The sequence below is a fragment of the Copadichromis virginalis genome, linkage group LG12 (genome assembly GCF_057382275.1).
Source record: "Copadichromis virginalis isolate Kocher_CV1m ecotype Utaka linkage group LG12, C_Virginalis_male_GT1.1, whole genome shotgun sequence".
NCBI lineage: Eukaryota > Metazoa > Chordata > Actinopteri > Cichliformes > Cichlidae > Copadichromis > Copadichromis virginalis.
This window is the reverse complement of record NC_140629.1, coordinates 5,907,068-5,920,485: the sequence shown is the minus strand read 5'-3', so window position 1 is coordinate 5,920,485 and position 13,418 is coordinate 5,907,068. Positions and strand designations below refer to the sequence as shown.

At 41.5% G+C, this 13,418-nt stretch overlaps 1 protein-coding gene across 4 annotated transcripts in view; it reads right to left on the bottom strand.

The window, feature by feature from the left end:
• Positions 1 to 13,418, bottom strand: part of arvcfb (ARVCF delta catenin family member b) — a 274,658-nt gene that overhangs the window by 86,956 nt on the left and 174,284 nt on the right. For all 4 annotated transcript variants that reach the window (XM_085474489.1, XM_085474492.1, XM_085474491.1 and 1 more), the window contains 2 exons: positions 11,931 to 12,571; positions 2,149 to 2,654 (listed from right to left, as the gene is read on the bottom strand). In XM_085474489.1, coding sequence (XP_085330615.1) covers positions 2,149 to 2,654; positions 11,931 to 12,571 — 1,147 coding nt within the window. The remainder of the gene's footprint in view (positions 1 to 2,148; positions 2,655 to 11,930; positions 12,572 to 13,418) is intronic.

Here is a 13,418-nt window from a genome sequence, read left to right as displayed (position 1 = left end):
AGCTACGAAGGAGAGCAACAAGGTACTGTAAAGGCAATCATTTCTGCTGCAGCACAGCCATCGCTCACTGCAACATCTCTGTCACGGCAGACAACACACACACACACACAAATGCATGTGTGTGGTTTTTAAAGGCCAGACTAAAGCTGTCAATAGCCAAAATATAGCCAACATTCCCCCTTAAAGGGCCACAGTCTCAAACATATCGACAACACAACACCTAGCTAACTATCTACATCTGCCCAAATCAGATTTGTCAGCAATTTTCCTCCCTTAATTTGCCACCTAAATAGCAACTCCTTTAATTGTTTTGGGCTAACGTGTATACTGCATTTCGCAAAGGTCAAGTTTCTCACTTGAAAGTGCTTCTCATTTTTCACACCGAAAACAAAAGCCCACTCTCAGATGCCAAACGTGTCAATACCAGCCGAAAGTGTGTCAGGTCAAGCCAATTGTGTTAGGGATTAGCTGAATGCACATACACAGAGTGTTTTCCCCACATCAATGACATTTACCGGGTCAAGGAGAAGAAATCCTATCCTAGCATCTGAATCAATAGCTCCTCTTAAAGGAATTAAAAACATACAGTATTTCATTACCCGATGCATCTAATAGCGTTTTCTGAAATCGATGTTTATATGCTTTTTGCTGTCCTATAGATCATCCCTCCACTTTCCATCTGTCTCCGCAGTACTACGTTGTGAGGTTAAAGTAATCAAATCTGAAATTTGATATCCGTGACCATTGGTGATCCTTTACTCATTAACATACGTTACGTTTAATAAGTGGTGAGAAAACCCCCACACCTATCAGTGCACTCAAAACACGTCTTCTTGGGATCTAACTAGGACTAATTACAGCTTTAAACGCCTTGTCTAGATCTTCACTGCCATACAGGGACTTATGCAATTCAGTGCTAATTAGGCAAGTATGTTAGAAACAAACTTATTGCAAATGTTGAGATGATTTATAGATATGAATAATGCTAAATAGTAACGTGTGTCAGCAGTTAAAGATCTGCTTCTTAATAAAGCATGACTCACAGCCCTGCAGTACCATGCAGAGAGAGACAAAGGGATTATGGCAGATTCCAAGAACAAAACAGTTATTTTACTTTAACAAAGAGGTTGCTGCTCTACCACGTCTTTTTAAATTCATTTTTTTTAATCAGGAAGTGAAGTCTGGAGTCTGGAAAATTGGAGGTCCCAAAGAAAACCCATGCAAGCACATAGAGAACATGCAAACTTCAAACAGGGCCAAACCAATCGGGCTGTTGCTGTGGAACGATTTTAACCACAGAGCCACTGTGCGCTTTGACCTGTTAGTTTGTTTTACTGTGTGAGTCTACAGTTAGTTTGGATCCAAGTTACGCTGAAACACCAAACACATTGCAACTTAAGGAAACACCAGGAAATAGAAAAATGCAGAAAAATCCAAAAGTACACAAAACGCAACAGAAGTTGGATAAAAGACAACGGAAGAAGTCAAAAAAAGAAAAGCAAACATCTTTTGTTTTTTGTGGGTTTTTCGTTTTTCTGTCATGTTGTATTCAACTTCTGTAATGTTTTGTCTGCGTTTGACCTCTCAGGGCCACCGTACCCAACTCACACAATAATACTAAATAAACTAACCACTGGCAGTGATAAGCCAGTAACTCCTTTGTCCATTAATGCAAAATTACTGTTGTTGTTCACAGAAATCTGGTAGCTTTACACAGAAAAATGTTAAATGTAGCAAACTACAAAAATACATATCATTAGGTGGCTAAAATGCTTAGCATCTCTCCCAGTACTCCTACTGCTCCTCCATACTGGGGCATGCTGACAAGATGTATTATAGGTAATACACTGACTGTGGAGAAATAGTTCATATAAATCAAACAAATAAAAAATTCAAATTGACCTTTTAATACAAAAAATTGGATGAAATACTAAATAAGATTAGAGGATTATTGGTTGTCTACAAAGCTAGGTTAACTGTTTCATACCTGCTTTCTTAAAGCCAAGAGAAACACCTGCCTGATGTGTCATCGTATCCATCACAAGAGACTTGAATAGTATCAATCTCCTCTAACTTCAACCACAACAGGAAATGAGTGCAATCCTAAAATTACAAATTATTAATTTAAGTTGGAAATACGTATCTTACCTGTGATGAGTTCTCGTACTTCCATGTCGTTGGTCTTCCTCAGAAGGCGGATAAGGCCCGGGATGCCATCACAGTTCTTGATGGCCACCTTGTTGTCATTGTCCTTGCCATAGGAGATGTTGCGCAGGGCACCACAAGCCTTACGATGGACTTCAGACTTGGGGTGATCCAGAAGACCCACCAGAACTGGAATTCCCTTCAGCTGACGCACATCTTTCTTAATCTTGTCATTTTCGTAGCACAAGTGCTGCAGGTAGGCAGCGGCGTTGGACTTGACTGGGTCGATCGGGTGGCCTAGCATGGCAATGACCTCAGGGAGATCTGGGTCCCGCCAGCGTGGGTCCTTGCGGATGCTGTCGATGGAAGGTGAGCGACGACCACCCATGCGGTCCAGACTGGCCATGCTACCCCTCTCTGGCTGAGCCAGTGGTGCTGAATACATCCCATGGATGTAAGGGTGGCGCTCATCGATCAGCTCAGCCTCAATGGGGTCATCTGGATACCCTCTGGATGAGGAGAGAAGAGAGGACAGTTAGGACGAGGAAGATGGACGAGGTAAATGGGGGGTGACTCAGACAGATTTGTCCAAGAGAAGAATTAGGCAGCCGGGGGGAAACACTCTGAGAGAAGCTAACTGAGGTGAAAGCTGCTGACTAATGAGGGGAAAAGAGAAAGCAAAGGACAAGGCAAGTAAGAGGTGAAAAGAAGTGAGAGACAGAGCAGGACAAGGACACGGTACTGGACAGAAAGAGAAGGATCTGTGGTTCAGATCAGATTTTACCAGATTTGCCAGAAGCACTGTGATGGTAGTTCTTTGCAATAAAATACATATAGTATGCAGCATTCTTATTATTCCTCCCTGCCAGGTGGCAGCAACAAAAAAGTCAGACTTCAAGAAACATAAAGTCTTAGAAGGAGTGACTGAGAGACAGGAAAAGACTGGTGAAAGAAAAGACGGGCACTTCACAAAGAAACAGACAAGGCAATACCAAAGAAAATCCTTTGAAGGATAGCCTTGTGAAGTTTTTCCTTTTCTTTTTTTTTCTAGAAGCCACCACATACGGCAGAGAAAGGATTTGATGTCTTTTCCCCCAGGGAACAGCGAGAGCTCGGCTGTCCCCTCAGGGAGGACTATGAGCTCCTATGATACCTCCAGGGCTCCCTTTGCTCACAGTGCCAACTCTAGCATACAGTTGCTGAAATGTTAATGACCATCACTCTGGGACGCTTCTACCAGCATTACACTTATTAGCGCTACTGACATTACAGCTAAGGACCTAAACGGTCTTCAGCTTTGCTAATTTTTCTGCAATGGAACTGAGTGGCAGAGAAAGAAGGGAGCTCATGGGGTCCGCTGAGGGGGGAGGTTCCTTTAATGATCCCCTATTTCCAAAGCCTCTCAGAGCCTGCTCTTTACAACTCTTTACTCCATAGACAGTCTCATCAAATTCCTGCTGGAACATGGATGAAAAAATAGGCGCTCAATTCCAGTGACAGATCATCGTTGCTAGAGTTCAGGTGACTTATTGTTTTTCTTTAATCATAGGAAAGGTTTTCTTTTTTTGTTGGGCTCAACTGCAGCAGCTCAGGTAAGCCAAATTTAACACTGGCAGAAAAGTTCAAAGGAACATTTTTGAAGCTTGTTTCACTGACATGTCTCCTTTGTCTATAAGGAGAATGTTTAGTAGGTAAAAATCTTAATATGGGAAGAGGAATATCATTACATGAGTGCACTTACGCACAGCCATTATCATACCTCGCCTACTCCACAGCTTGAGACTGCGTACCCTCATTACATAATACAGCTGCTCTCCGCTTGTGGTACTTGATATATGGTGGTTAGTGGTGTGACAAAATGGTGGTCAGTGGTAAGCTGACTGAGCTCTAGTTGTAATGTGTTTTTTATTAATTATGCTTCCCACGCATCGTCACTTTCTTGTTTTTATGAACAAATTTGATGAATGTTTAGTGCTTACTTCAAATGAAAATCCTCTACTTCTTCACCTTCTCTATGTTGCGATGCAGTCTAGGTAGTAATGTCAAATGGTTGTAGTGATGTTGGCCCCGGTTTGAACACATTTTCTGTTCCCCTTGAAATTTAAGCCCAAGCCGTTTTCCAAAGAATCAGCCGCCGTAGTGAGTAGTTTACTAGCTGGCAGGAGAAATCTCTGACATTTCAAAAAGCGATTTTCAATTGCTATCTGAGATCGCTTGTGAAAGAAAAATACAGACATGACATTTGCTCTTAGTCATTGCTTATAATGAGCTGACTAAATGTATCGGATGCAACAGGAGAAAAGTGACAACACAAAGCTGCGGGTCTTTTGGAAGTTCCCCACAAGCATCTTTCCCGTTCACGTCTCCTCTTATTAAGACGAAAGCTGTGAAGGTGTACGTCAGTTTTTTTGTTTCATTTCCACTCTATGTTACAACCAGATTTTGGATGGTTTGCATAGTGTGGGTTGTTTGAAACAAGCACCTTTTGTAATGATAGCTGTGGAGTGCAACAAATTTAATCAGGTTTTCACAGATCTCAAGTGCATGAAGTGTGCAAAGGTACTGGAGACCTTCCTTGGGCAAAATATGTATAGAACAGAGTGTTTAAAGCATATTAAGGCCGACAAGTTGATATGGTCCTGCATACTCTTTACAGCAGCAGACAATTTTCCATATCTGTGTGCTATCAAAAGCCCTCCACAAAATAACGAGAGCTGGAGGGCAAATAGCACAACGTTAAGTGCTTGCACACCTAAATCAGTCATCTCTCTGTTTCTAAGTTCAGCACGGTGGAACAAAAAGGACATTTTGTTATTACTGCTTTTAAAGTCATCACATAAAATATATTTTGTTAATTTGTGCTAAACTTTGAGCACTCAGTTTATCTCAATGTTTTTTCCGTTCTTTGCCAGATAAGAGACTTGGATGCTTAGGGGCCGTTGTATAATCGATAGAAGCTGGTTAAAAGTTGGCTGCAGGACACGTGCCCTCCCTCGTTTGTTGCGTTGTTTTTCCCATAACTGACATTTTGGCTTTTATGGTACAACTTGGTGCGTCTTACTGCCAGAAAAATCGATACGAGATGTACTAAAAGAAAAACTCCTGCTTAACTATTGTAAAAAGATTCTAAATCTCCTATTCAGGTGGATGGAAGGAGGATTAATAGAGATGGAGTAAGACAACAAGGCTGTCAAGAACAGCCCTGCGGCTAAATGCTGCAAGTTAACTAAATTGAAAGAGCTGTGGTGCTGAACGGCTGTAGCTTGAAGGGATATGTCAAGTCACAACAAACCTGAACTGCAAAGGGCATTTGGTGTATTCTCCGTGTTTACGATTCTTTTAAAAGTTTATTTTTCCTCTCTAATCTTTATGGAACATTTTGGGGAGCCACAAATCTCAATAGCAGCCTGTAACCACAGTATGGAAGGAGGGGCCAATCACGAGCGCAGAAGCCTGATTACAGCACATCATTTGGACAACAACTGCTGCTCTGAGGTTTGGCAAAAAAACACTGAGCTTCTTGACACACTACAAGGAAAAGGAGGGAAGTTTTAAGCGCATGTGCACGTGCTGCTGGTTTACTAATTGCTTCCATGTGTACGCCACGATCCAAACACATACAACAACATTCAGAGATCTCTTTCGCTATAGAGTATTTGACTTGACAAGGCAAAGAAAGGCAGAAATTACCCCGCTCTAAAAGAAGGGAAGTTCACAATCTCAGCATCAACAACACTGCACATACCCGCCACACACACACACACGCAGACACATTATCTGCCGTGCCGTGTTTCTCATGCACTTTCTTTAACGTGCACTTCAATACACAGATAAGATGTACAGTTGTGCAGATCGTGCCTCATTTAGATCTGGGCCAACGTGGCAGGGCCGGTGGTGAAGCAGACATCTTGAGGCTGAGTGATGGGAATGTCAGGATTTGCATTTAAATTGGCGCCATTGTGCGTGCAGGGTAGGGTGTATTCATAGGATGTGAAAGGGTTCTTTGCAGCCAGATATGATGATGCTCTGAGCATGATTACAGAAGATCACTCTCCTCATGTTAATCGAGCTGGTAAATGTCCAGCCTATTTGTGTCGTGTGCGACTGCGCGGGCGCGCTTGTTTTGTTTTATGACACAAAGAACAAAGAAGAAAAGATAAGCAGATACAGTAGATATGAGATGTGTGTGTGGCTGCAGAGTTTGGTATTCATCGATTTGTTTGAACTCTGTCACATCCTCACTATGCTCCCATTGCTTCATCGTTTGTCAATTACTTGCATCACATTTCAGTCACGGCCATGCATGAGCCTCGTCTTCTGCAGGCCCATAAAAAGAGGCGACTATGAAGGATTACAGGCTTAGAAGATGTTTGGATTTCATATGTACAAATACCATCCTGGCATTTATGAGGTTTTCAGTGACTGTCCCTGTTGACAATTTGCTCATTTTGAATTAATATTGTTTTATCGTGCATAGAAGTCATTGTGGAAATGGGAAGTGAAAGGAACAGAGCTGGAGTCTTTCCATCCAGTCACTTTTTAATTACTCTGGTTTTCTGATAGCATTTTCTTTTACATAACTACTTGAGTTGTTTATTTTTTTTTTAATAAAGTGACATTGTTTCATTGACAGAGTGGAAGTATAACTACCCTGCTTCCACAGATGGGAATAATACAGAATGCAGCAACTTCAAAAAAGTAGTAAAAAAGTGGACAAAAACAAATCAAAACTGGAAACTGACCAACTGTATTAAAAAAAAAAAAAATGCTCATTTTGAATTTGAGGCCAGCAACACACGTCAAAGACACTGGAACAAGATAAAGTAAGTAATGCTAAACAGGAATCTCAGATATCTTGTAACTAGTTGTTTAGCAACAGGTCATCAGAATGATTTGCTATACAAACAGCAATTACAAAGCAGGAGCAGATATCACTTCTTGTGCTCAGGAAAACAATGATCAGCAAAGATAGTCCAGGGCAACCTCACAAATACAAAATCCAGAAGCATCACCATCTGCTATGGGCCAAAGATCTTTTGCATGGAGCAGCAGTGCACGAGTGTCCTGTACAAATGCACTCATGCACTTAACAATATGAACCGATTTCATGGCAGGTCTGGCTTGTTTTAGCACTCTGGATGCTAAAATAGCATCCTGCAGTCCAAACCTGTCACCCTGTAAAAACACTAGAGACGCTGATGAGCAGGTGAAATCCTGCATCAGGCAAGAATAAGAAACAATTTGCTTTCAAAACTGCAACAACTGTTCTCCTTATTTTAAGTGTTATTGAGGTGATGCAACACAGCTGTAACTTTTTCAAAAGGAGCACAGAAAAACTGAAAAACTACTCTTGCTCTGATTGGATTTGAATGCCTCTTGACAAGATGGGACAAGGGAGAAAATGCCTGAGTTGGCTAGTGTCACTACAGACAAAAGAGGATAGAAATGACCCCCTCCATCCACCGTCCCACCCCACACTATGCAATTAAGCGGTCACTAAATGTGTCTGCATGTATTTACATGTCTGTGTGGGGGGAGTGACCCCCAACGCTGACTGTCCAAGGAGAGATGAGCCATTAAAGACTGGTATAAAAAAGCTTCAGTAGTCTGGCAGGGTTCAAGAGCAGCTATTAATCAACCTGGCCCTGAGGACACCCACACCTGAAAGGTGCTCGTGGACACACACAGTGTGTCACACACACATTAAGGATGTGCTAGGCATTCACATTCAGACAGTGTGGGGGATGGGGAGAGGAAGGAAGAGCAACATGTATCTGCAAAGCCTGAGCAGGAGTAAGAAAGAGATGCTATATATATATATATATATATATATATATATATATATATATATATATATATATATATATATATATATATATATATATCTATATATCTAGATATCTAGATCTAGATCTAGATATCTAGATCTAGATATCTATATCTAGATATCTATATCTAGATATCTATATCTAGATATCTAGATCTAGATATCTAGATCTAGATATCTAGATCTAGATATCTAGATCTAGATATCTAGATATCTAGATCTAGATATCTAGATCTAGATATCTAGATCTATATCTATATCTAGATCTATATCTATATCTATATCTATAGATAGATAGATAGATAGATAGATAGATAGATAGATAGATAGATAGATAGATAGATAGATAGATAGATAGATAGATAGATAGATAGATAGATAGATAGATAGATAGATAGATGGATGCAGAAAGATATGGCAAAGTATAAAGTGCCCAGACAATTAGATGCACCAACAAAATATCAGATAAAGCTCCATCAGGCTTGTCTAATTCTACACATCACACACTATACGGAAGCTACAATTAGCACCTGCTGCTTGGAGTTTTCTTTCATGAACATAAACCGTAAAAAAATGATCCCTCCTTTCAATGGTTGGCTCACAGATACAAAGCAGAGATTCAAAGTTAAGTTCTTTTACAGGACATAAGGTATCTCATGTCTGATGTTCACTAAGATTACTGAAAAAATGTTTGACTGTGTTAACAGATGACAAAGGGAGAAGCTGAAGGTTGAAGAAGAGAAACAGCAAATGCAGATGTTGCCATGTAAAGAAATTCACGATGTGATCCATCTGTTAACATCCTGTCATGTTATGGTTCACCTTTCTGGCTCAATGACCGTATGCAAGTCTCTGCATTTTTGTATGTATGTGTACTTGATAGCTATGGTAATACAAGACTTTCAAATGAGGCACATCCAGAGAAGCCCAAAAAGACATCATCATTTCTGTCCATGAGCAAACACTCATCCACGGAGGTGACAAAATGAGTGCTTGACTCCAATGCATAAAGAGGTTTTATTACAAAACATCTTCATTTCTGAGCATAATTGAGGGCTTGCAACGTAATGATAAGCTGTTATTAAAGTCCTTAAATTCCCAGATTTATTACAGCACGCTGGGTTAGCCAGTGCTTTCTTGGAAGAATATTAATTGTGCTTCGAGTGCTCAGGAGAGACTGGGCACTCGGGAGTGAGCTCACTGTCACTGTTACTGTTACTGGAAGGGAAAAGGCTGTTTGGATGCTGTTGTTTTGACACGAGTGCAGGAAAAACTAAGCAAAGAAGAAAGAAAGATCGTCTTTCTTTGGACAGCAGTCATCCAAGAGCTGCTACAAATCTGTGTTTGTGTGTGTGTGCGCAAGTTTGTGTGGGCAATCACATGAGCAGCTGTCAGTGTGCATGTCTGAGGGGTGTATGTGGCTGTTAGGGCTGTGTTGTGACACATGTAAGGCAGGCTACAAATTGCCTGTCAAAGAAAGCGCCTCTCACAAAGCGGATGGGGGAGTGACTCATTTTGTGAAGATGTGGATTATTATTAAGTGTGTGTGTGTGTGTGTGTGTGTGTGTGTGTGTGTGTGTGTGTGTGTGTGCGTGCGTGTGTGCGTGTGTGCGTGAGTGAGTGAGTGAGTGAGACACAGACAGGTACTATGTGTGTAATTGTCAGACTCAGAGCTAAGTCAAAAGTGTGTAAAGACAGATATTCTGATTAGCCATCTGTTCTTCGGAGCCTCATCCGCATCAGTGTACTCTGAAATGCACAAGTGGGTCTGTACATAAGTTTAATTAAGATGCTGGATGAAAGCAGACTTCTGCATCACTGTAAAACATGTGCTATCCTGCTTTTTTCATGCCTTTGGATGACGGATTGCTACTGAGAAATGAGACCTTCCACGACCCTTTTGGTTTCCTTCAGCAGCCTATGGAGGATTTCTATGTAAATGAGGATTTCTATGTCATGTCCTGAACTCTATGAACAAGTGCCTTTCTCAGTGAGTAACACTAGCTAGAAAATTCAAGTTAACAAACTGTTCAACGAATGACTGGCTCCCAAGAACTTCACATAGAGAATAAGAAGGAGAAACTTTCTGCTTCAGCTCTGCTAATTCCTCCGAACTCCTGGGCCTGGTCTGGCAATTTTCAGATTAGTCTATTAATAATAGAGTAGCTCAGTTACCACTATATGGCTAACTTTATCCTGCTTGCTAATCTCATTGCTTATTAAATGATATGTGTAGAGTGACAAGTGATACTGATTTTGGCCAATAATAAGTAACTGTTGCTTTGTACTGAAACAGACTAATTTTCCGGTAGCCATACCTTTGTTATGCAGCATGTATCATTGGTCAACTTTAGTTTCAACATGCTGATATTGAGGCAGAAACACTGATCTTTCAGCTAGTGTACAAGATTCATAATGTCTCTATGGCAACTGACATACAGATGTTTACTTCAAATACAAAGTAACATTTATTTTTCCGTGTATTAGCTAAATTTACACAGGTAACTCAAATGTAACATTTGCACATTGTTATGCTTATTACACTTACAATTTAACGGTCACCAGAGGGGTTACATTTTAAGAATTGACATTATTTCCTATCTCGTGCACCTTTATCATTCTACACCATTAACTGAGGGTCAAAGATGGTCATAACAAATGCCAGAGAGAGGAAATTCCTATATTTCCACTTAAAAACCCCTATTGTTGATATTAATGTAAGGGTTAACGTGCCTGACCTGTAACAAAATGTTCAAAACTGTTCTCTTTCTTCTTTTTGTGTCGTTTTAAACACTGCTCACAATCATATGTAGCAGTAATTAAGCTATTTAGGTTTATGATTTATATTTAGATCAACACTTTTCAATAAAAGAAAATATATTTGTCACCATCCGTGTAGAGTTGACGATGACATGAGCCGCATGGGGCCGTTGCCACTCCGTCTTTATTCTGAGTTACACCTTCCTATTGCATTTCTAATGGTGCCAATAATTTAATATGTTATCTTTCAAATTCTCAACTTCGGCTAACCTTCTGGACGTGGATGTCATTAATAACAATGATGTCCTGGAAGTTATGGAGAGCCTCTTTAAATACAACTAAAACCAAACACATCCAGACTCTTTCCTCTCTTGCTCTTTGCTGCACTTAAACCTCCACAGCCTGTCTTTAGACTTGGCTTCAGGCCCAAACATTTTAGCCCTTAGATTGGTGGAGGAAAGGTGTAGGAACTTGAAAATATCCATCTGCTACAGATCGCTGATTGAAAAGAAGTCTTTAAGACACACCAAGTCGACTTCAAACCCTCTCTTCGATTTACTTGAGAGTGGACATTTTTCTCAGGTTCTCCTTTGGGCGGCAACAAACTGATTGGAAACTATTAGGAGACAAGGGTCCATTTTGGGATCTTATTGTTAGAGGCTGACAAGCTTTTTTCTGCCCAGCGGAGCCAAGTTTTATGCCTCTCTCTACAAAGGATCCTGAAAAAAAGGAAAGGCTTTGAAAGATAGCTGACAAAAGCCCGCTGTCCTCTCCGACTCTCCCTCATCATGTCTCTCATTCCCACCTCTTTACCCCTGACATAAAAACATGTTCACTATCTACTTGGAGGAAAACAGCAATCAAAACCAACTTATTCTTTGCTTCCTTTCTCAAACAAGGTGCTCACAGACAAGAGACATCTGTTTACTATGATGTAGTCTTTTTTTATGGTGTAAATGAGACAAATACTCTTCTCTCTCATTGCAGAGTTCACTTGTGTTAACACAAAGTATCTTAAGCATAAAATACTCCAAAACAGAATTCTAGTGCAAAAAACTAAAATATATACACTGTATGAACTTGCACACCTTTACCAAATTATTCCCCATAAGCAGTAGTAGCAGTATAAATGGCTGTATATTACAATCTCACTATGTCAAATATTAGCCAAGGACTCCTTTGTAAAAGCAACCCTCACCTGACTCGGGGGCCATCACGCAGCGGTTCCCGGTGGGTGCGCCCACGGTTGGCCCCTGGCAGGGTGCGTCGGTTGGCAGTGGAGTAATCAGGCTCCAGCTCATATGGCTCTTCTTCTTCGGGGCCCAAGCTGCGGCGATCATCCTCCAGACCATACGGCTCAGGCTGGAAGCGTTCTGGTTGTGAGCGGTTCAGATCCACAGTGCTGCTGCCCATAGGCACCTGGGGCTGCGCCACATGGCCATAATCATCCTTTCTGATAGGCAGGGTGTAGCTATTCTCCGGCCGGTAGCTATTAGGCATGTATGGGTACCGCGGCGGCCGGTAGTTGACACCACGAGAAAGACTGCCGTAGTTATCCGTCAAATCGGTGTAGCCATCGTGAAGACCATAATGGCGAATGTACTGGCTCTCCGGTGTCTCTCCGTATGAATCGTTGTAGGAGTTGTTGTAGGAGCGCGTCAGGGTTGAGGTTGCTTGAGGCGTTATGAAGCGGTCACTTCCATTCTTCAGGTATCGCCGGTCAATGGAATCGGTGTAGCTGCCCAGCGGGGACGTGCCTTCAGGCAGCGGCAAGCCATCGGGGCCGAGGGGCACCTGACGCACTGTCCGAGTGGTCACCGTCTTCACCATCTTAGTCACCTGCATGGGGAAACAGATACACACTGTCAGACAGCGTAGAACAATGTTACACCAAACCTATGCTACAGTGGTCAGCTTTAAGCTGACAACACACATAATAAATGTGAGCACTTGGAAATGTTAAGGTTTAACTCAATCTTTAAACCCTCATGCCAACGAGGCATAGTACTAACTGACCAATATTCAATTTTCAGCCTGTGTAACACGTTGGTTGTTAGAAAAAAAGCAGGCAGTACATCCGATCTGCTTTAAGACAAACGCTCCAAATTTAAACCCCAGATGCTGTGTGTACACAGGAAGTGCAAATTCAGGCTGAATAGTGCTGCAACTGAGCCTGATGGAAGTTGTATAGCTCCACTGGACCTTGAGTCCCGAATGGCTCCAGATGAGCAATGTAGCATCACAGTCCATAGCTGAGGGACTGTTAAAGCCAGACCTGCGTGCACGCATTTCTCAAATTCGCATCATCCTTGAGCTAAATAACTCTGCTTCCTCTGCTGTCTCTGTGGTTTTCTGGCTGGAGAATGACAGACAGCGACTCCCTCCTTGGGCTCTCTGCCCATATAGAAAGCAATTTGCTGCCCACTGAATTCTGCTGTGGCTGATAATTGGCTATTTTGTCCGTGGCTATAAATTCATCTTTAAAATTAATGAAGCTGATGAAAATTAACTGTCATCTGCAAGGGGCGCAGGTCTGATGTAGTTCACGTCGTGCCTGACAAGGTGTTGCAGAGAGTTTTGTTCCCTTAAAAACTTAAAATCTAAGGAAAAAGACAAAAAAAGACCCTGCTCATTCCTGATTCCGATGGGCTTCATTTTCAGTACCGGCCCTGTTAATCTGAAAACG